The following is a 23692-nucleotide window of genomic DNA, read 5'->3' as shown; positions in this document are numbered from 1 at the left end:
CACAGAAAAATAAGGAAGTAAAGTAAGTCACATTGTGATTGGTTTGTTACAAAAGTAGCCAATGCTTAAAATGAATCTGGAAGTGTGTTGTGCAATGAGGGAAGACTTATGTTGCGAATCAATTATATCCAATTCTGTAAACATACAAAATACACAAAAAACAGCTTAATTTCATTATTTTACATTTAAACGCAGAGTTCAGGCCATTTAAAACACAATTGAATTTGTGTATAAATGGTTCCCATGAATCTGCTGTCTGCTGCCTAAGCATGTAGGGCATCTGATTTATCAAGTGTGTTTAAATTCCTGTCCGTGTGTTGATGACTGCAATACCACACCCAGCCTGCGGGGGCAGAGCCGAGTAAAAAATTAACACACCAAAATAAACACAGGTCCCCACAAAGCCATTTTTTCAAAAGTTCTAAAAATTGGCACATATATCTTTTAAGTTGTTTTAAGTCATTTGGAAGGCATTACCATGTGGCGACTTGGGTTTAGGCAATGAGTGGAGTCCCTAATGTGCAGCTATCAACCCTAGAGGTCATTGTCTTAGTGGGAAACTAAAATGTGTGCTTATGCCACTAAGATATTTTGTATATTTTTCCTCATTTAAATGTCATGAACATTCTCCTCCCGCCTCAAAAGTAAAGTAAAGAACAATGTCATTCGAAGGAACTGTTTCGGACCAACAGGAGGCGGGGGGGGGGACTAGAGGGGAGAGGTGAACAACTATTTGACAAAAGTTTACATGAAAAAAAGTAAAGTAAAAATGTATCAAGCTGGAGGGGCATAGACTAACGGAAGAATGTCTCAATGAGCACCTCTGCGTGTATAGATCATCAGATTCTCCCATCCCTGTGGGGGCTGAACTGAAATAATCGTTCCTACTGGTTTCGCAATGGAGTGTGTGCACAGCGGTCCTGCAGTTTCCTCTGCAGATGGAGGTGTTATCGGCCTTGACATGGGCCGTCGATGCCTCGTCAAGAGGATGCCTGTGGATCGGGCTTGATGCACAGTTCCTGCCATTGACTGAGTGGGTTCGGGCACAGAGAAGCTGTCATGAATCGGAGACGCTATGGTGACAATAGAAGCATTTCCTTAAAGAGCATGGGAAGACGAAACAATGTGCCCTTCACAACGCGTCTGTCATAAAGATGTTTCCCGCTTCGTTCTTTTCCTTAGTAAGGAAACACTACCGGAGCTGTGCATCACAACATTCAGGGGACTCTGCCCTGTTTCCAGAGTAGTATTCCCTCCAAACTGCATTCTGTTATGTATTCTCACTAGTCTCTCCCCTTTCTTTTCATTTTGATGCTATCTTGTGGTTTCTGGGATTACAGAGCCCTATTCCCAGCCTCCTCTTCAAGTCTACTCCTGGATCACCAACTCTGCTGGGACACGATTTTTCCCTATAGGGTTTTTCCCTCCTATGTTAGGAGGTTTCCAACAGATATCACCCTCCCTGTTATCATATACCTTTACAGGCAGGGTGGCATCAAGAGAGGATCAACCTTTTCTTCATGACTCTCGCTTAAACTGGCTCTGTCGTACCAATCGCAACGTCAAGCTCCCATGTCAGCGGCCTAATACAAGATCCCAGGTGAGCCCAGACCCTGACAGCAGTGCTTGGGGTATCAGGCACCGGTCGGTCCATCACGGCTGACTCGGAGGCAGCGGCACAGCCCTTGGGCTCAGGGGATAGAACATAGAGGCTGGAACGTGCACAAAAACTGTAGTGGGTGGCCTGTGCTTCTGAACAGAGTGCACTGAGTCGTGGTGATTGGGAATCAGCTGTGACCCTCCAAGGATTTACCTAATGACCTACAAGTGAGTGCCTGAGGCTCTATGGGAGAGGCAGTTCAGCACCTCAGGCCTAATCATGTGCTGTGAGGTCAGTGTTACTGGAGATCGAGTTCCTTAGGCTTCTTCCTAAATGTTGTGTGCCATTCGGTAGTTGTGGCACACTTGGTGAGTGTTAAACCTTTTGGCAGGGTCGACGTTAGTCACTGATTGGGTCTTGGTGGAGTACTAGTGGTGACTTGATCCGGTGCGCCTGCTGATGGTTTAAAGAGGTCTGATATCGGAGCAACATCACAACATGGTGAAACAGACTAAGCAAGGGAGGTCCACAGATATCACCATAAGTTCTCAAGAGCAGGAAAAGGAAAGATATCGGAACCGATGATGACCTCAGGGACTCCTGAGCCTGGGGGCAACAAGATTTGGGCTCATTGCCCACCAAATTAGATCTACAGAATGTTTTGGGGGAAATCAAAAACTTTCCGACAAAATAGTGGCACTCAACAAACAGATGGACGAGGCAGAACCTTGCATAGAAGAAGCGTAGACAGTGTTTTGCGAAAAATCTTACGAAACAGCAATGCTAGCTACACCTCTGGTAGAATTGGGAGCGAAGTGTGAGCTTCTTCAACACAAACAGGAAGATGCCGGAAATAGATCCCGGAGGAACAACATTAAATTACGTTGGGTCCTGAGACCAGTGTCTGATGACTATCTAAAAGGATTCATAAAAGAGATGTTTCAGTCGTTACTGGAGCAGTAAGAAGGAGTGGATGTCGAACTTGAGTGGACCCACAGGTTACACTATGATAATCTGTTCAGACCAGATCTTCCTCTGGATGTTCTCACTAGGGTGCACTACTTCTCCAGCATTGGATATTTCATAGATTCAGATGCTTGAATATTCCCTGTCGTCAGACCGGGAATCCTCTGTGATTTAAATAATTATTAATAACCAAATATACATACTATTTCCTTAGAAAAAATGTATGTAGATTGTCCATTATGCCCAATAAAGCATTCACTTGTGTAGTCCCTCGACCTCACTTTGGTCCCTTCTGACCCTAACCAATGATGTGGCAGGGTTTAAGCTCTGCTCCAGGCAGCCATCTTTAGATTTTTCACTGCAGTCTAACAGACAGAGGGAATCCCCCAGCTCTCTGAGCTTTTCGTTTTCTAACCTTAATTTTGTATTTAGTATTTATTACATTTTTATTTAGCGCTTTACGCCAAAGTGGAGGAACAAACAATATACAACAATCATTACATAGCAATTGAATCATAACCAGAAAACAGTATAAGGAACAATTTACATTAGTGATGTGGTTAAGCATGAGTGGAGAGGGACCGTAGTGAGAGAGGGAGTAGGAGATGTGGATAGTGGAAGAGACAGGAGTGAGAGAAATGCGAAAAGGTGTTAGGGAAGTGAATGGAAGAGATAAGATTTTAGAGAAGTGCGGAATGCTGAGTAGGAGGAAATAGAGCAGATGGGGAGAGGGAGGCGTTTCCAGTGGAAAGGAGCGAGAAGTTGGAAAGAGCGGAAGCGGGACGGGGCGCATGGTGGAGGAGGAGGAGAGAGTAGGAAAAGATCAGCAGAGCGGAGTGAGCAAGAAGGAGTATAGAAAGTGAAGAGGGCGGATAGGTAAGGAGGGGCAAGACCGTAGAGGGATTTGAAGACTAGACAGATGAAATAAAAATTTGAGCTGGGAGTGAAAGGAGAGCCAACCTAGTGAGGTGAGAGAAGAGGAGATAGAGTTGTGAGGTGAGAGAAGGCAGAGGGAGCGGATGGCAGAGTGGTAGACAGATTTGAGGGGGGAAAGGTGAGTGGAGGGGAGTCCAAAGAAGAGAGTGGAGCAGTAGAAAAGTCTGGAGAAGATGAGGGAGGTGCTTAAGAGTTTAATCGCATGAAGGTTAGGAAGGGTCGAATATTACGGATGTTATAAAGGTGAAAGCGGCAAGATATGGCAGTAAGAGAAATGTGGTGAGATAGAGATGGATGGGGGTCAATGTGAAGACCAGGGTTACGGGCATGGTGAGAGAAGGGAAGTTGGGAGGGGGAAAAGAAAATGAAAGGAGGAGGGCAGGGAGGAGGACGTGTATTGGCAGGGAAGAAGAGGACTTCAGTTTTGTCTGCATTAAGAGTAAGGAAGTGAGAGGACATCCAGGATTTAATAGCGGAGAGGCAAGAAGAAAGCTTATGGTGGATGTCAGAAGAGAAAGAGGAGAAGGAGAGGACGAGCTGGATGTCATCAGCATAGAAATTATGTGAGACACCAAAGGAGGAGATAATAGGAGATAAGAAGGAAGTGTAAAGTGAGGAGAGAAAAGGGCCAAGGACAGAACCTTGGGGGATGCCGTGGTTGAGAGGATAGGTAGGCGAGGTGCAGCCACCCCAGGAGACTGCAAAAGTGTGGTTGGAAAGATAGGAGGAACACCAGTTGAGGACAGAGTCTTTAAAGCCAAAAGAAGAGAATTAAGGAGAAGAGGGTGGTCAACAGTATCAAAGGCAGCAGAGAGGTCAAGGAGGATGAGAATAGAGGAGTACTTGGAGTAGCATGCAGTAAGGTGAGAGTTGAGAACAGAGATGAGAGCAGTTTCAGTGGAGTGGTAATGGCGGAAACCGAATTGAGTATGGGGGAGGAGAGAATGGTTGGGGATGAAGGTAGAGAGTTGAGAATAGACAATACGTTTAAGAAGTTTAGAAAGGAAGGGTAGGAGGGAGATGGGACGATAGCTGGATGCAAGGTGGGGATTAGCAGAAGGTTTTTTGAGAATGGGGATGATAATCGCATGCTTAAAAGGGGGAGGAAAGGTGGATGTCGACAGACAGGCATTGAAAAAGAAGGTGAGATAGGGTATGGGAAGGGTGTAGATTTTAGGAATAAGGGAGGTAGGATTGGGGTCAGAGAGATAAGCAGTAGGATGAGTTTTAGATAGGAGGAGGGCAACTTCAGATTGAGTAACAGGAGTGAATGAGGACATGGAAGAGGGTGGGGGAGGAGGAGGTGGTGGAGGGGGAGAGTAAGAAGGGGATGAGAGGATAGTTTGGTGGAGAATGAGGACTTTGTTAGAGAAGAAGGTAGCAAGATCAGAAGCAGAGAGAGGAGAGGCGATGGAATGATCGGGAGTAGCGGGAGAGAGAAGTCGAGTTAAGGTTTGAAAGATACTGCGAGGGTGAGAGGACTGAGAGTGGTAATGGCGGAAACCAAATTGAGTATGGGGGAGGAGAGAATGGTTGGAGATGAAGGCGGAGTGTGGAGGTCGAGTGTGGAGTCTGCAGGAGCTGCCACAGTATTCTTTCTAGCTCTATTGAGGAGGAGCCTATTGCTTCTACTAAACCTACAACAGACCGCGGAGCGGGCCGCGGAGTGTGGAGGTCGAGTGTGGAGTCTGCAGGAGTCCGAGGGAATCGCGGAAAGCAGGAAGCTCCAGGTAAGAAACACACCTGGAAGCATGCTTTCCCCCCCTAACCTGCACCTGGTCTAACAAACATTGATAGCTGGCAGAACTGATATCCAAGACTAAAAGACGGCTGGAACCTGATCCTTCATAACTCACGAAGTATCTATCCCAGGAACTGTCGGCATGTGGGGATAGCGTGCGGGGACTGCGGGACTCTGTCCTTTGGCCATCTCGCCTTGAGCACCCCCTGCTCTTTTGATCTGATAAGTCTGCATGCGGAATTGCGAAACACAGATTGCTAGCTGCGGGCCTCACGCGTGAGGACTGCGGGACCTTGTCCTTTGACCCATTCACCTTGAGCCCCAGCACTTGGTGCATAAGCTGTCCTACTCCCCGGCTTTTTCTTCTTTCTTTCTTTTTTTTTTTTCGATTTTTTTTTCTTTTCTCAGCACAATTGAATCTCACCACCCGTCCATGACTACTGCATGTCTTCCTGCTCCCTCCTGAATGTTTGTTTGCTGGTGAAGAGGTCGGTGCGACCGGCGTCAGCTCCAGACCCTTGGAACCCGCACTACTGCGTCACACTAACTCAGGCGAAGTAGTCCGACCAGTTCTTTGACACCGCTCTGCCCAGCCCGCCGCGCCACTTGGTGTGGATGAGCGGCATCGGTAGCCTTGGCACCTCGGCACCAAGCACCCTTGGCCCGCCCCTACGACTCTGCTGATGAACACCGGTGCTCCCCTGGTGCGGCCCGGTGCATACGCTCTTTTTGAGCGTCAGAAGTGAGAAGATCACCCATCTACCCTTCCTGAGGCCGTCTGACCACACACCCCCCCTCCCTTCCCCGCTGCTAACCTGCTGCTTACCCTACCGCCTCTCTAACAGCCCGAACTCGGGTATTCTTTCCTCTCCTGCCGCCCGCACTGACTTTCCACCTCCCAGCGTTGTGAGAGGGGGAGGGGCCGTGCGCCAGTACTTCCTGGTCACGTGGATCCGGGAGCTCCCTTCTCTCTCGTGTTACTGGGCTTGCGCATATCAACCCGCATTCCCATCTCAGCCAAGGATCCAGACAGCCTACTAAACTCCTACAGACAGGCGGACTGTGACATATCTAATGTAGACAGCCAAACCTGTCACAGTGATGCAGAAACAAACATGCTAGATGCTCTGACAGCCTCAAAGCTAGATAGCGTTAATCCTCGCCACGGAAACAAAGAAATCAGCCTTGAGACACAATCAACCGCAAAAGACAAAATGAAGCACAGCTTGATTGAGTCTAACACTGTGCCCAATTTTACAGAAGAGAAAACCAAACAAACCATACTGAAAGATATACAGCAAACCATACCTAAGAACTACTCCTCTGCCTCGATGGGAGTGCAGTTCCAATCGACCTATCCATCTACCACATTAAGTGAATTTAAAGAAGAACCATGGTCGTCAGGAACCAGTGGCGAGTATGAAGCGAGAGGAAAGGATCAATCATCCATTCTCAGCCTATTCTCACAAAAAGAGAGAGCAATGCACGCAAAGACTCAATGGAAGAATCATTATGAAAGCATAAGGATCCCTGAACAGAAAGCCATAAATACATTCCCCATCAATGTTAAACGGATGGAGCGATTATCACTCGATCTGACTGAAATTGAGGCTTTAATGGAATTACAGGAAAAAAATAGAAAGCTTAAAAAAAGAACAAACCAAACGCTCCCTCTGACAAGCAGACCCGAGATAAACCCTAGATCTAGTAATCCTATGGCCAACAAAAACCAATCAACGTGCCCAGAGAAAATGGATCCAACGAATGAACAGAGAAAGTGCACTTACGCAACAACTTTGACAGCTCCCCAAGAGTCTATAGCGACCTCCATGGTCGACCTCCAAAACATGTTCATGGCGGTGACGACCCAAACCATGATCCCACACATAAAGCTCCATGAATCGAACATGGAGACTGTGAAAGAGCACACAACCTTACTGGCCTCAATATATGCCAAACAAAAGAGTCTAGAAGTGATAATAGCAGAAATCCAAGAACGTCTTAATAAAGAAGCAGAGATCAGCTACAACTGGCAACAACGCCTTGCTGAAATAGCAAGACAAGACAGATCGGATAAAGCCGCACTAATCGAAGCTCTTATCGCCATAACAGCAACAAAAAGCTTGAATACACAAACAGAACTCAAGGAGGCAAAAAACACTAATAATGGGACGCAAACTATAAACCAAAAAAAGAAGTCAACGGTGATAAATCAAAAGGTTTCTCAAATGGAAAACAAGAACATCGACAGCGATATTCTACTAATTGACCTAACTCCAGACTCACCCCCCCGTGATGCTGCCAAAATCCTGTCCTCTGAAGCGTCTGACAAAAATCCTAAAACCTCCATAGGAAAGCCAAAAAAGGGGACACAAAATCACAGCATCTTTGAACAACAAAATCCAAGTGTAAGCACCCAAAATAAAAGAAAAAACCAAAAAGACCTTAACTGAAAAACGTCAAAATGGCTCAAGAGCATTTCTGAGAAATCTAATGCACAGTGTAAACGCAAATAAAAAAGCTATACAAAACCAGCGCCAAGAAACAAAAATTGCCAGATCTAAAACGAGCATACCAGTGCAATCTAATCTGCTAGGACATTCAAAGAAAGCATCAGAAGAGATTCAACAAACCAACAACTCAATCCCATTTGCTGGAACAGAGGACAGTGACGAAGGAAACATAGAATCATTGATGAACGTGTCAACATACTCTGAACAAGAACCTGAACATAAAGCAAACTAAAATCCTGAGTAACCAACTGAACAGGGAGACCAAATCAACACGTCATCAATGATAATACTGGACTGCTATTGAAGAGACCCATGAAAGCCCGATGATAACTGCAGAGATATCATGTGAGGAGATCTCAGATGGCGATCTAACTTTGTCAAATAACTCTTTAACCTCTATGCCCTCAGAGTCAGCGAACTCGGACCAAACCTTGAATCTAGAGGACCAGATGCATCCCAAACCAAAGACATCTAGTCAGATAGAACAAATGAGCCCACTAAAATACCCACAATTTGTTGACCCACTTCACAAGATCCATCGGTATACATTAAGACTAGAAAGGACAACAAATAGTGATGTAAAACTGATCATGAATAGGACAAACACCCTTTGCCTATTTCAAGCCATCCCAAATTTAAAGTCGATCACTACGAAAGATTTGAAAACAAATGAATTCATTAACGACAAAAGTCTGGACGACATTTTGATACATTGTCACACAGAAAAAACTCTGAGGAAAATTGCTTCATCCAAGAAAGACATAAAATACCTTGGTTTCGATCTATCAATCGTAGAATGCTTCGCTCAGAAATATGAAAACATACACCACAAGCACGTTCTAGAAAACAGCCAAATGTACTCAGAAATTAGCAGCACCGAAGACCTAGAATACACCAAGCTCTGGGACCCGCACAACAAGAGCTCCAATGAAAGTGACATCAGGTTCCACAACCCTGATACACATCAGCATAGACCGAGAAGAGCAGGCACAAGGAGAAGTATTGACAAAATCCCCTTCTGGAGAAACCTCGACTCAACAAATAGCACCAATGATTACAACGACAAAACTTCACTATAACAACGAAATTCAGACATTAATCAGTTCGTGACATGTTGTTCATGGAACACACGTGGTCACTCACATTTGTTCCACAAAGCACATGCAGGTTTGAATAATGCCAGCATAATATGCTTACAAGAGACCTGGCTCACTGTTCCTCCAATCTGCGAAGGATACCTCACGCAGACGAATCCCGCAATTGCAGGAAAGGCAGGTAGACCATCAGCCGGTCTCATCACCTTAATCAGACACAACCTTTCCTATGAGGTCATAGAATACACAAACCTAGACACCTGCGCACAAAACACAATATTCAAAAAACGAATATCACCGGAACTGGAACAAACCACAAATGATGTAGGGAATCCCTCCAAATATCTGAGCATTACCAACGTTTATTGGAACCCTAAGAAACATGAAGACGAGCAAACAACAGACACAATACTTTCCATAATTGACATCAACACACAGAAATACGAAGGTATAGACCACATCTTATGTGGCGACTTTCATTTCCATATTTATGATTCGAAAGGAAAAAAGCTAGAAGAACATCGACTTGAGCCCTGTGCAAGAAGATGGTCAGCTGAACTAGACAATAGGAATTTCATTTGCCTGGATGCAATAAACAAAGACACATTGACCCCCACTCCATCCTGGTCATGTGGAAACAAGCAATCCATAATAGACTATTTTTATGTCACAAAAAGAATTTCAGCAGCCATCAGGAAGTAGAAAACATATCCAGCAACCTAAGCGACCATTACATCCTGAAGCGTTCGTGGGACTCAAGCGGCACTTCCCCAAGGAGAATACACATCCCTCCAATAACGGTAAACTCCAGAATGAACCGACTCAAAATTGCCCACCACAAACTAAAAACCTTGACGGAAACACTCAAGAATGCTGATTTAAAAGACAACAGCAAAATAAACTACGGATAGCTGCTGAATCAGTTCAGACTGACAACCGTCCGGAAAGACCTTCAACACCCGAGGCATCAGTACACCTATAATGACTTGATTGCTGCAAAAAAAAAGAAATGCGAAGAGAAGTTAGAAGAGCAAAACACGAAACGAGTTTAACCAAAAAAACAAAAATACATAGAGCCAAGCAAAAATTCAAAAATTGGTTAAAAAATGCAAAAATTATACAAGAACAAGAGAATGCAGAAAACATGATGTCTATTCTCAGAAACAACAACACCCGCCGTCTGTGGGACCTGTTAAACTCGAATACTAACAAACAAGAAGCAATGACAGTCGATGTTACTGAGCAAGACTGGACCAGATACTTCACCGAGTTATATAAAGAAAGACCAGCAATCCAAGGAAAAACCATCACCCAAAAGGAAAACACATGGGAAGTTGTATATGAAGTAAAAGATCTCGAAAATGCGATCCAGAACCTAAATGCATCACGGGCCCCTGGCCCCGATGGACTATCAAATGCAATTCTCAAAAAGGATCCTAAACCATGGGCGGAATTCTGTGGTGCAATCATCGACCTAATCAACAGCACCAAAAGGATAACTACATCTTGGCAGTTGGCAACAATAATCCCCATATACAAACAGGGATCCACCAAAGATCTGATGAATTACCGACCTTTGGCATTACTAGACCCTCTGGGGAAAGTATTCGCAAACCACCTCCTAACAAGATTAAACTCATGGTCAAAACTGACCTACCACCAAGCAACTCGACAAACGGGATTTGTGAGAAGAATTGGCACAAGCATAAACCTATTAATTTTGAACATACTAAAACATGAAGCGGACAAGACGAACACCCAAGTGTATGTTGCATACGTAGACCTAAGACTCGCCTTCAACACCATCAACAGGGACCTCCTGTGGAAAAAATGGAGCTATGGGGATGTCCTAGCTACATACTAGCACCCACAAAACTCCTATATTCGAACACCAAGATCCAGGTGAGAATGACAGCAGATGGGATCGTAAGCAACAAAATCAGAACATGGCACGGGCTCAAACAAGGCTGACTGTTGGCTGCTGCCCTATTTAACCTGTTCACATCTGACTATGAGGAAAGCATTAACTCCCCTAATATCAACCCCCCGAAACTTAACAACAGTGCAGTACCATGTCTGATCTATGCTGATGACATTATTCTCCTTGCAAAAACGCCATGTGGTCTTCAGATTGCACTAAACAAAACAATCGAATACATGGATCACAACAAACTCATCATAAATATAAAAAAACAAAAGTCATGACTTTAACACGGAAAGCCCAAGGTAAATTGAAACTCCCGGTGTTCTTCCTTCAAAATCAACGATTGGAACAAGTCACCACATACAAGTACCTAGGAATTTGAATAAATCAATCAACGAGCGAAATTCCTTGGGCACTCCACTTAAAATCAAAAGTCAAATTGCTGGCCAGACAGAGTTTAATCATCCACTGGAAATTTGGTAAATTCTCGATCAAACCTGCCTTAGCTTTTTACAAGCAAAAAGTAACAGCAATCTTGACATACGGGGGGAATGCCTGATTAACATGGATCAATATATATGGATCCAACTTGAAGCCATCTACTGGTGGAAAATCCTATCTCTACCACAATCAACCCCCATGCCACGTATACGCTACAAGCTCGGCCTTCAATCTTTGCAATCCATAATCACGTGGAAAATCCTTGACACATACAGGAAACTGAATAACGAAGACAACATCGCAACACTTGATATATTTAGAGCATCGCCATCAACACCAAACAACTCTGTACTGACAAGAAGGAGAGAAGCCGTAGAGCTCATATGCTCGGAAACAAACATATCACTCGACATGCTGATAAAAAGGCCTCAACAAGCCAAAAAGCATCTGGCTAGACTACACTGGATTGAGACAGTAAAAAAGAAAGATGAATACAAGCTAAATCTTAAATGCGACGGAGAAGCAAGAGCAATAAACCAACTGCCCCACTACCTCAACCTATTCCCAGATTTCCAAATACACAACACCTTCCTATGATTTAGGTTGAACATCCTTCTGACACGACAAATCTTAGGCATATGGACTCTGAATCCCTCTAACAGTACTAACTGCAGATTTTGCAAAGCCACTGAAGAAACCATCAAACATATAATAATGGAATGTGAAGTGCTGAATCAGAAAAGGCTGACATACAGTAAAAGATACGAGTCAGCAACCATCCCATTGGACACTGAGGCACGGTGGAGCTATATTTTAATGGGAAACAACAGAAAAATGGTGTCCACAATCGTCCACTTTTGGAAGGACATCACTGCTGCAAACTATACATAAGTGTTTTAACGACTATGCTATTTTCGTTCAGAGCTTCTTTCTTTTTTTTCTTTCTTTTTTTTTCAGTTTTTATTCATATTATCCTTAAATTGTACCAATATGTTGCACAAATGTAAGGTTTAGGATATAAACCAAATGCATTTTAAATTTTAAAAAAAAGTATGGGGGAGGAGAGAATGGTTGGAGATGAAGGTAGAGAGTTGAGAATAGACAATACGTTTAAGAAGTTTAGAAAGGAAGGGTAGGAGGGAGATGGGACGATAGCTGGATGCAAGGTGGGGATTAGCAGAAGGTTTTTTGAGAATGGGGATGATAATCGCATGCTTAAAAGGGGGAAAGGTGGATGTCGACAGACAGGCATTGAAAAAGAAGGTAAGATAGGGTATTGGGAGGGGGTAGATTTTAGGAATAAGGAAGGTAGGATTGGGGTCAGAGGGATAAGCAGTAGGATGAGTTTTAGATAGGAGGAGGGCAACTTCAGATTGCGTAACAGGAGTGAATGAGGACATGGAAGAGGGTGGGGGAGGAGGAGGTGGTGGAGGGGGAGAGTAAGAAGGGGATGAGAGGATAGTTTGGCGGAGATTGAGGACTTTGTTAGAGAAGAAAGTAGCAAGATCAGAAGCAGAGAGAGGAGAGGCGATGGAATGATCGGGAGTAGCGGGAGAGAGAAGTCGAGTTAAGGTTTGAAAGATACGGCGAGCGTGAGAGGACTGAGAATGGAGAAGGTCAGAGAAGTAGGTGCGTTTAGCGGAGTTGAGGTAGGCGTCATAGAGGGTATGGTAGGAGAAGTATGAGGATTGGTTGGAGGGGGTGGGGTGTTTGAGCCAGCATCGTTCAAGGTGCCTAAGCAGGCGGCACATGGAGAAAAGATGAGCTGAGAACCAAGGTTGAGCAGGTCGGCGAGAAGGGTGGAACGAGGAGAGAGTAAAGAAGATCAAGAGTAGAAGTGAGGGAAGAAGTTAAGGTGGAAGAGGCCTCGATGGCTGAGAGAGAAGAGAAGTGGGAGAGAGGGGGAGGGAAGAGGAGCAGGAGGTGAGGAAAAGAGAAGGGTTGAAGGAGCGTAGGTCTCGTTGTAAAAAGAAGGTGGAGGATGGAGGGGAGGGAGCAGAGGGGCAGGGAGGTAAGGGAAAATGATAGTAAGGAGTGGTCAGATAAATAGTTGGGTAGGGCAGATATTGGAGAAGCAGTGAAAGAGGAGGTAAAGATGAGTTCGATGGTGGAACCAGATTGGTGAGTAGGAGGGGAGGGGAGAGGGGTGAGACGGTAGGAGTCAGGGATGGATAAGAGAGGAGAGTTGGGAGGGTTAGAGGAGAGATGGTAGACTGAAGTCAACAAGTACAATTAGTGGGGTGGGGCTGGGGGCGATGAGCCTGAGGAGATGGTCAATGTCCTCATAGAAGGAGCCGACGGGGCAGTGGGGCGGTAGATAATGAGGAATGAAATGCATGAGGAGAATTAAAGATTTTATACATGAACTCAAAGGAAGCAAGAGTAGGTAGAGGGGTAGAACAGGGAGAGGAGGTAAAGTGAGGGCAAAAAAGAAGGCCTCGGCCACCTCACCGGCCTGAGGATCGAGGGATATGTCCGAAAGAAGATGAAGACGAGGCGAGGGATGCAGGAACAGAGGTGTTGTGGTGAGGGATTCAGGTTTCAGTGATGCAAAGAAAGTGGAGGTTGAGGCATCAGAATAGGTCAAGAACAGCTGTGGTTTTGTTGCAAATCGATCTGGTGTTCCAGAGGGCTACGTCCAAGGCATTGGAAGTATTAGAAATGTGTGGTAGATGAGGTTACAATGTCGGAATGAGGTGTTTGGGAGTGGAGTAGAGTGGGGGTGAGGGGTGGAGAGGAGGTCGAGAGAGGAGATGGCCATGATGATAAGGCAGAGAATTTTGAGGGTGATACGGGCAGGGGGAAGATGGAAGGAAACTTAACTGTTTCAAACTATTTTTCAAATTATATCCTATTTTGATCTCCTGATCAAGTACTACTATTCTGTATTTATGGGACCAGAAAACACTAAATTTGTATATATTTTCGTCAAGTGAAAGTGTACTTCACACCATGGCTGAGGAGATACCAACTGCCAAAAAGCCTTCCCTGTTCAGGGACTGCACCAGATTGAAGAATACACTTGTTTATATGAGGGACGCTCATGAGCAGTACTTCTACTGCCTTTACCCTCATGAGATCCACAAATGTGACATTTGCAAGACCTTCACCAACAAAACTTTGCAGGACAGCCACAGGGGACTCTTACTACAACTTGAGTCTAATGGCACTCTTCTGATGAGGAATCTGTCAAGACAGCCCCTGTCCCATCTAAAAAACCATCTGAGAGGCAGACTTCATAGAGAAGGGCCCCTTCAGTGGAAAGGAGCACTTCCCCATCTCATAAAAGCAAAAAAAAAAGGTGGAGATGACTTCCTGCATACCTTCTTTTACTGACAAGAGTCTCTCCACGAGGTCTTCGCCTAGAACAAGACCACGCTCACCAAAAAGGGATCCTACAGTAGTGCCATCAACCGCTTCGGTCTAGACTGGCAGGAGGACCCTTTTAGGGATTTCTCAGACCCCAAAGAAGGGGAGATTACTCACGACCCAGTTACACAACTTGAATAGGACGATTACATAATAGAGAAACCCAGGAAAAAGGATTCTCGAGTAAGGACTTTGCCACCTGATGATTTGGCATCGTTCCATACAATTATCTGCAAGGCGGCAGATCTTTTCAAGTTACAAGTTACGTCAGCAGAAAAGAAGTCAGTTTTATATGAACATAGGGATAAACGTAGAAGAACGATCCCCACTATCCCTCTTTTAGATACCATATGGGACACAGGAGCAAATATATTAGCTACAACTCTGTCCACACCTTCTCTCGGCCCGCGGCCAGAAAAGAAATAAAAAGCGCCAGACATGGCGCAACTATGCCTAAGAGGGCATACAAAGCCAGATTCCGTAATCACAGTGGCAGCCAGAAAGAAGTTGGCGACCCCTTCATCTCCTGCTGACAAAGAGGGGGAAAATTAGAAGCTATGGGCAGGAAAGTATCCTCGTCAGCTTCTCTTACAATCAGGGCAGTCAACGCTCTGGCCATGACTGCGCGCCTTGACAGTGAACTATGGTGTTGCATGTCTAAGCTACCCAAACAGCTACCGGCGGAATTTCAAGAAGAGGCTAAGGCTTTCATATCAGACGGTGAAGCTACATCCGATCATATGATTGACCCAGCGGTAGACGTAGCAGAATCAGGTTTTCGACAAATGACCCATGGTATGGTCATAAGAAGACAAGCCTGGATGAAAGCAACAAACTTCAGGCCAGAGATCCAAGCTCTGAGACTGGATATGCCCTTTGATGAACACAATCTTTTTGGCAAGAAGATTGATGACCATCTCAAAGGAATTAAAATGGGCACTGATACAGCTCGAGCTATCAGCTCTCTTAAGGTTAAGGACAAGGAACGCAGATCCTTTCGACACTTTCAAGGATCATCATCCAAGTACAGAGGTTTTTAACCATCCACCCTACAGTCAAAAGAAACAGGGCAATGCCTTTCGAGATATCAGATAGCATCAGTCGACGACCAGGTACAACCAAAGGGGGAGACGTGGCTCTGACCAGGCCAAAACACAAAACAAACAAAACTGACAACTCGTATCTTCCCCACCCACGAGCACCCTGGTGGGGGAAGATAAACCGCTATGACCAACACTGGCGGATGATAACATCAGACAAGTAGGTGTTGCAAGTGGTTCGCGAGGGTCACACTATCGAATTTCTGGAACAAACCCCATCCCTTGCTCCCATTCCACACAAGGTACACCTCGTGAAACACATGAAAATGGAAATCCGCAAGTTGCTTCCAAATCATCTGCAATCTCTAAGGTTAAGTTTGTTAGCCCATTCAGTATGTGCTTTGATGGGTTGATCAGGTTTTTTTTATAGTAACATCTTGTAGAGTGAGGAGTCTATGACACAGGCACCACTTGAATTTGCTATGTAGTGTATTTTGGGTGTATCAGGGGGTTCGTCAGGGTAGCACGGCCATATGGGACAGATAGAGGGACAGAGTCTAAAGTATTGTAGCATCTCCATTGCTGACCCCGAGTGTCCCGGTCACCAGGTCTGTGGAGTAATGAATTTTCCCTCTGGGAACAGGTTCTTCAGTACTTGATAACCCAGTGTCTGCCAGTGTTGAGCGAGGAGTCTGTTGTGTGCGGGTTCGAGCCCAGGGTATCCCCATCCGATTCATCTGCTCCGCCCCATGTCAAACTTGAAAGACTTGCAACTGCTTGAATTAATCCTAAATCTCTAATCCTACATCAGACATATAATGACAACTCGCCATTAGACCCTGCTGTAACGTTCTGCCAATAAAATAAAAGTACAAAAAAAAAAAGCAGCTATAGGACAGGTTCCAGGAAAACAAATGGGAAGAGGCTTCTGATCCCGTTTTTTCCTTGTGAGAAAAAAGAACGACCAGTAGAGACCAATATTGGATTTAAGGGTGCTCAACAAATTCATCAAGCGCATCAAATTCAAGATGACATCACTAAAAAACGTCTTCCCGTGGTTGAACAGACACGACTTTCTAGCCACTCTGGACTTGGAAGACTTGGAAGACGTCTACTTTCATATTCCCATACACCCCGCTCACAGAAAGTTCCTCAGATTTGCAATAGGGGAGTCACATTTTCAATTCCGTGTCCTCCCATTCGGGCTAAGGTCAACACTAAGAGTCTTTACCAAGTGCCTCGCACCAGTGGCAAGTTCATTCAAACTCGCAAACCTCGGCGGTCACAATAACTATGAACCTTCTGAAGGGACTAGCTCTCTCAATAAACGAAGCCAAATCCTGCCCAATACCCAGCAAGACAGTGCTCTTCCTTGGAGCAGAGCTCAACACCAGCATACCCAGGGTATGTCCTTTAGAAGACAGAATATCGGCAATACTTCAACTTCATGGTTCCACGCCAACGTAACAGCCATGGTACGCTCTTTCACATCACTCCTGGGCATGATGTCCTCATGTATATTTTTCATACCAAATTGCAGACTTCGCATGAGGCCAATACAGGAGACCCTGGACTGCCAATGGAGACAAGCACTTGGGTCATGGGAAGATATCATCCAGTTTCCAGCAACCTTCCACAAAACACTACGATGGTGGAGCACACCTCAAAATCTGTCACAGAGAATGCCCTTCCAAGCTCCGACGTCAACGCTTCTCCTCAGAACAGATGCATCGCTATCAGGGTGGGGGATGCACCTGGCAGATCTGCAAACAAAGGACACGTGGTCAGACCAGGAGTCCCAACTACATATCAATGTGCTGGAACTCAGAGAAATATGCTGAGCACTGAAAGCCTTCCTGCCTGTACTTGCAGGGCAGGTAGTAACAATCCAGATGGACAACAAAACCTCCATGCATTATACCAACAAGCAGGGAGGCACGAGATCAGAGATGTTGTTCCAGGAAGCGCAGAGGCTTTGGACCTGAGAACTACAGCACAAGGTTCAGATTAAGCAGAACATCCACCGGGAGTGAACAATGTCTTAGCAGACAAGCTGAGCAGAGACTACACATCATCCCACGATTGGGAACTGGACAAAGCAGAATCTCAATGGATATTCCGTGAGTGGGGACATCCGGAGATCGACCTCTTTGCCACCAAGGGCAACAGGAAATGTCACATGTTCGCCTCCAGATATCCAGAACATCTGTCCCTAGGGGATGCCTTCTCAGGAAACTGGACAGGCAAGTTTCTGTATGCTTTTTCCACCTATTCCTCAGATAACGCAAGTACTTCGCAGTTTGAAGGAACAAAAGTGCAAAATGATACTAATAACACTGGAATGGGCATGACAAGTTTGGTAGCCAACCCTCCGGCACAGTGTCCCCCAATTCACCTCAGAGCTCATCAGAACCTTTTGACACAACAGTATCACAAGGTTTTCCACCACAACCCAATGAGTCTGTCACCCAAGGTGTGGTTCCTGAGCAGCAAAAACTCACTATTTTGGCTCTTCCTCCAGAATGCTGGGACATAATCAAGGCCCAAAAGGGCTCTGGCCACACGGACCACATACATCCGGAAATTGACTCGTTTCACTGAATGGTGTGAGACCTCACTGGTGAACCCACTCACTACGTCAGTGGATCAAGTGCTAGCATACCTCTTACACCTAACCTAAGCGGGGCCCTCCCTGGCTTCCATTAAGGTGCATTTATCCGCTATATCGGGCTACATGACAAATCCAAATCAACCATCTTTACTCACCAACCCGGCTATTAAAATATTTCCTAATGGGTTGTTGCATACTTTTCCACCAACGCCAGCGCTGGTTCCTTCTGGGAGCCTGAACACGGTCCTGGCGGCACTCAAAAAATAACCATATGAGCCCTTTCATAGGTGTGACATGACATTTCTATCCTGGAAAACTAGTTGCCATCACGTCAGCCAGGGGGTTCAGTGAACTGCAAGCCCTTTCATCAGAACCTCTTTTCACCATGTTCCATGGGGACCGCATCATCCTTTAAACGCTTTCTAAATTCCTACCCAATGTGCTGTCCAAGATGTCACCCTCGGAATGCATCATGCTCCCTACGTTTTTTTCATGAACCAACGTCTAATGCTGAGAGAACACTGCACTCACTAGACGTTAGCGTGAGCCTCAAAATGTTTACATACAAAGGACCAAGGAGTTCCGCTCCTCTACAAGGCTTTTCATATCATTCTCTGGTCCCACAAAAGGGCAGCATATCTCGAGAGTCTCGCACGTTGAGTGACTCAATGCATTAGTCACTGCCATCAGTCTAAAGGCGATCCACTCACCAGACCTCCTTCAGCTCAATCCACCAGGCGAAGAGCAGATTTGCTTGCGTTTCACGTAGTAGTACCGATTAATGTAATCTACAGAGCCGGGACTTGGAGCACACTGCACACATTCGCCAAGCATTACTGCTTGGCTGAAGATGCTTACAAGGAATCAGCGGTCGCACAGGCAGTCCTCCGCCACCTCTTTTTGTAAGGTAGGAGCAGCCTTTTCCTGCCTTTCGCTGGTAAATGTGATTTATTTGAGTTGCTGAATGCTAGGTTCACTGAAGACTCCTTCAGGATGTATAGTAATATGGGCATGCTTAACTGCTTGTTATTCTATTCAAGCATCTGAATCTATGAAGGATCCAATGCTGGAGAAGTCTTAGTTACTTACCTGTAACTGTATTTCTCCAACATTGGCATTTTTCATAGATTCAAATGCGCCCACCCGCCTCCCCTTAGAGGCTGCTCCAAGGCCCGACAGTCATCATACATGTAGTCTACTCACAGCTCAAAATCTGAAGATGGCTGCCTGGGGCGGAGCTTAAGTCCTGCCACATCATTGGTTAGGGTCAGAAAGGACCAAAGTGAGGTGGAGGGACTACACAAGTGAATGCGTCATTGGGCATAATGGACAATCTACAATTCATTTTTTCTATGGAAATAATGTATATATTTGGTTATTAATAATTATTTTAAATCACTGAGGATTCCCGGTCTGACGACTGGGAATATTCAAGCATGTGAATCTATGAAAGATACCAATGCTGGAGAAATACAATTACAGGTAAGTAACTAAGACTTTTCTTTGCAGGAGAAAATCATAGCGGTGATGCGTAACTCGTTGTCAATGAGCTTTCAAGACTCCTCGATTCAAGTGTTTCAGGACTTGTCCTACACCTCCCTTGTAAAAAGGAGATCACTATGACCTGTCACGGCCTGGCTATGCGAAAGGAAGATACCATACAGATGGGGCTTTCCTAGTTCGCTTCAGTTCTCACATGACAACATGAAACGGGCGATTAAGAAAGTTGAAGATGCCGAGGAATTGTTGGTACCGGAAGTTGAGGTGGATACTGACTTTTGGGGTTTGCAGTTGGGCCTGGGAGTCTCAAACAGGAGGCGGGATGGAGTTTGTTATTTTAATACTGTATAATGTCAGGTTGCCCAAAGTGCTCTGCACTTAAAAATATGCTTTACACGAGGACAGGGCTGTATCCTATGGGCACACCTTGGTTGAAAAATGTAAACTGAAAAAGGTATCAGGCTTTTCTTTGATGGAGGAAAAGCTGTTAATCGTTGTGGAAATACATGACTGGCCATCGTATTTCAAGGGTTGCTATTGTGGTTGTTGTACTAGTGCACAGTTTTTAGAGTTTGAAACATTCACATTCTGTCAGCACGCTTGAAGTTAATAGTGCACCATTTCTTGTTTGCTGCTGCGAAAAGATTCCATCTGTGCTTTTGTTTCCTGAAGTTACTATCAGAGAACCTTGCAATGCTAAACCAAGTGCACGCCCTACTGTATCTCCAGGCCCAGGCGTGTTATCCTCGCAGCATTACGCCTGGCTACTTTTTATCGTTCTTCTGTACAAGACTATGCTGCAGTGATCCTCTGACGCCTGGGGTGTTTACATGGTGATAGCCGGGCTTTCTAGCCATCTGGTATGAGGCAAGCAGATTTCACCACATGCTTGATCTGCATCCTCAAAGCCCCTCAAGATTGCCACATACCAATGGGCAGATCATATACCTGTTGCCTCAAGATATTTCTCTGCTGACTGATACAGTAATCACTGATGAATAGAAGAATGGGTGTGATCCAGCACAAGTGATATGCAGGTGAGGATATATTAGCTCGGGCAACAGTCAATCAGGTTGCTTAGAACATGGACTGAATCCTAGCGTGAAACCCCGAGTTCCAAGCAGGCTGTTGTCTACGCTGTCACACGTCGCCCTTTTTCTCCCACCTACCCTGCTCTCCACCTCCAACTCCCGTCATCCTGATCTGGCTGATACTAAATAAAAAAAAATGGTCTTCGCTGCTGCTTCCTCCTTCGTTCAACCTCTATATGTGCTGCCTACAACTGCAATGGAAATAGAAAAGGGAATCTTCCGAAAGTGATTTCTTTTTTTTTTGCATTTGTTTATTATTTGTATCGCGCGCCTAACCATGGGGTAACTGGGCACTTGAAAGACTTAGTGATACAGACATGTGCGGGCATACAGATTAAAAACAACAGTAATACATAGAACAGAGGGACCCTGATTACATATGGGTTGAATAATGAGATGCAGGACAGCATACAAATTATAGACAGTGGGACTCAAAAGGCCAGAAAAGGACCCTGGTTACAAATGGGTCAAGAGCTGCAGTCGGGAGAGTTCAAAAATATCAGCTATCAGCGAATGTCAGAGTATGATAGACTTGGTGATTACTTTTTACAGTGGCAGTTTGTTACTTGGCCAGTTTTTTATACCGGCTTTGAAGGCGAGAAAGGAAGGTTCCAGTCTGAGGGAAATGGGGGTGGCATTCCACCGCTTGGCAGCTTGGACTGGGAAGCTGGCTCCTCCTGCTGTTTTAAGATTGTATCTCAGGATCACAAAATTATATGAGGAAGAGGATCTGGTGGTGCGTGCAGGGTGTTTAGGCACATTTTGTCAGCCAGATATTTAGGGGCCACGTTGGACAGGTATTTGTGGGTAATGGCCAGAGAGCGTAGCGTGATTCTATCACGGATAGGAAGCCAGTTGGCGTTCTGTCTGTGTGTGGAGATGTGGCAGGATTTAGGGAGACTGAGAGCAGCTCTGAGTGAGTTATTCTGGAACACCTGGAGTTTGTTAAGGTTGTGTTCTGAAGAACCCAGGAAGAGAGCGTTACAGTTGTCAATTTTCGAGAGAGCCAGAGCTCTGGCCAATATTAAGCAGGTACATTTCTTTCCTTTTTCTGGAGGTGCCAGGGATCTCATGGGCTTGACCCATTTTGGGCTCCTAGAGCCAGGCCTGACCCCCAGGCTCGGCCCTGGCTGGGCCCTACCCATGAAATCTCTGGCTCCCCCAGCTCTTGTCACCTAAACCAGTTATTTTAAGCATTGAGATTCAAGTGTCTTGCAGATGCCAACCTGATGTCTCACATGCCCAAGTAGAGGCCCGCTCCCTCTGATGGGCATCCCTTTAACTGCTTGCATGCTTGTTGGAGTTGCCGATGGAAAATGCACGTTCTCGCAGATAAAGATAATCCTGCTATTGGCATTTTATACAAACAAACAATATTATATTTTTAGAACTGGGCTGCCGATATCCTGTCCATCGCCATAAATCCGCTAACCAGCAACGCATCCCGATACGCCTTCCTGGAAAAAATGTAAGTCCTTTTTAATTGATCCGTAAACATCAAATGTGTGCATTTGACAGTGACAATGTCTCCACCTTGAAAAGATAGCACATGATCATGTGATAATATGTGATAATATGACAGCAGATGAATCAGCAGGAAGACATGTGTTTGTACTTTTCTGCCTGCCTGTGCATGAACAAAGCAAATGATATAATGACATAGGACCTCATTATATGTATGGCGGTAATTCTACAGTTTTTCCACAGAATTAATGCCAATCTCGTTTAGGGTTACCACACTTGGAGCAGTGGATTTACTGCCGATTTACGCATGGTGGTCAAGCGGTGGCAACCTCCATTGTTTCATTCCATAGGACCCATTTGGGATTTTTGTAGATTTATCACGAGTGGTATTTATGCCATGGTAAACGTGCAGATTTCTGGGGTGAAGTGAGGGACTTATCTCCAAGAACCGAATTAGAATTTGCAGTAACAGTATCTTAAATAAGTGCCTTTAGCTGAGCCAGGACACAAACTAAATGGCTTCACGAAGTCCCCGTGTGTGTCCTGGTGACATAGAGAGATAAATGCAGTTTGAAGGTCGTAGGTGGCAGATTCAGGAAACCAACCTCCCTGTGGCAGACATGAACCCGCTATCAAAAATCAAGATGAATTGGGAGCCTGGAAATTAAGATCTTTGAGACCTGCTGAGTGAGGGGTGGGAAGGATATAGAATGCCGAACCATAATATTTTTAGAGATTTCAATAGGATTATCAGATCTGGTGGGACTCTGTTTGCTTTTTCTCTCTGGATCTGCAGTAGTAGAGGATCGGGCCTGACATGGAATCATGTGATTATGAAGAAAATATTATGAGGCAAACCATCATGGCATTTTTTAAAGAAGAAAAGTAGTCATGACAAAGCACAATGAGAATTCTTCATAATGTCAGCCTTCTCTTCATACCCTTTTCATTAATTAGATTAATCTGCAACAGTCATTTAATAGAAACCAATATTTGGAAAAGAAGTTGTCATGCCACACAAGCAATGACTATTATTAGCACACAAAAGTCATTGCTGACCCCCTCTCAGCCAATCCAAACGCTCGGAATGGAGTCAATAACTGCTGGTATTTCCTGCATTCCAGACAATATGACTTCAGAGGCATCCAGGGCAACAATAGAACGCGTTTCTCTGCATTCAAGAAATAGCAATCCAATTTGCCCGCAGGATTTAACACTCTAAGCTATTTTAACAAAACAATGTGACAGCGAAAACATGGAACAATGCTTTCACTTCTGTAAAAAACATCTTGGCACTTTAATCTTGCAACTAAACCAAGCTCATGCTAACACTGTCCCCGTTCAACCAAGTTTGCAATTACAATGCTTTCCTTATAAAGGCTACCTTATAATTTTTATGTTA

The 23692-nt window shown here is 45.0% G+C and overlaps 1 protein-coding gene across 1 annotated transcript in view; it reads left to right on the top strand.

Annotated features, from left to right (window-relative positions):
• Positions 1–23692, top strand: part of PLCB2 (phospholipase C beta 2) — a 1211696-nt gene that overhangs the window by 528488 nt on the left and 659516 nt on the right. The window contains exon 5 of the mRNA XM_069637528.1: positions 22215–22294. Within this exon, the coding sequence (XP_069493629.1) occupies positions 22215–22294 (80 nt within the window). The remainder of the gene's footprint in view (positions 1–22214; positions 22295–23692) is intronic.

This window comes from Ambystoma mexicanum, chromosome 14, assembly GCF_040938575.1.
Source record: "Ambystoma mexicanum isolate Mex_15411 chromosome 14, UKY_AmexF1_1, whole genome shotgun sequence".
In the NCBI taxonomy this organism is placed as follows: Eukaryota; Metazoa; Chordata; class Amphibia; order Caudata; family Ambystomatidae; genus Ambystoma; species Ambystoma mexicanum.
This window is presented reverse-complemented; position numbering and strand designations above follow the sequence as displayed.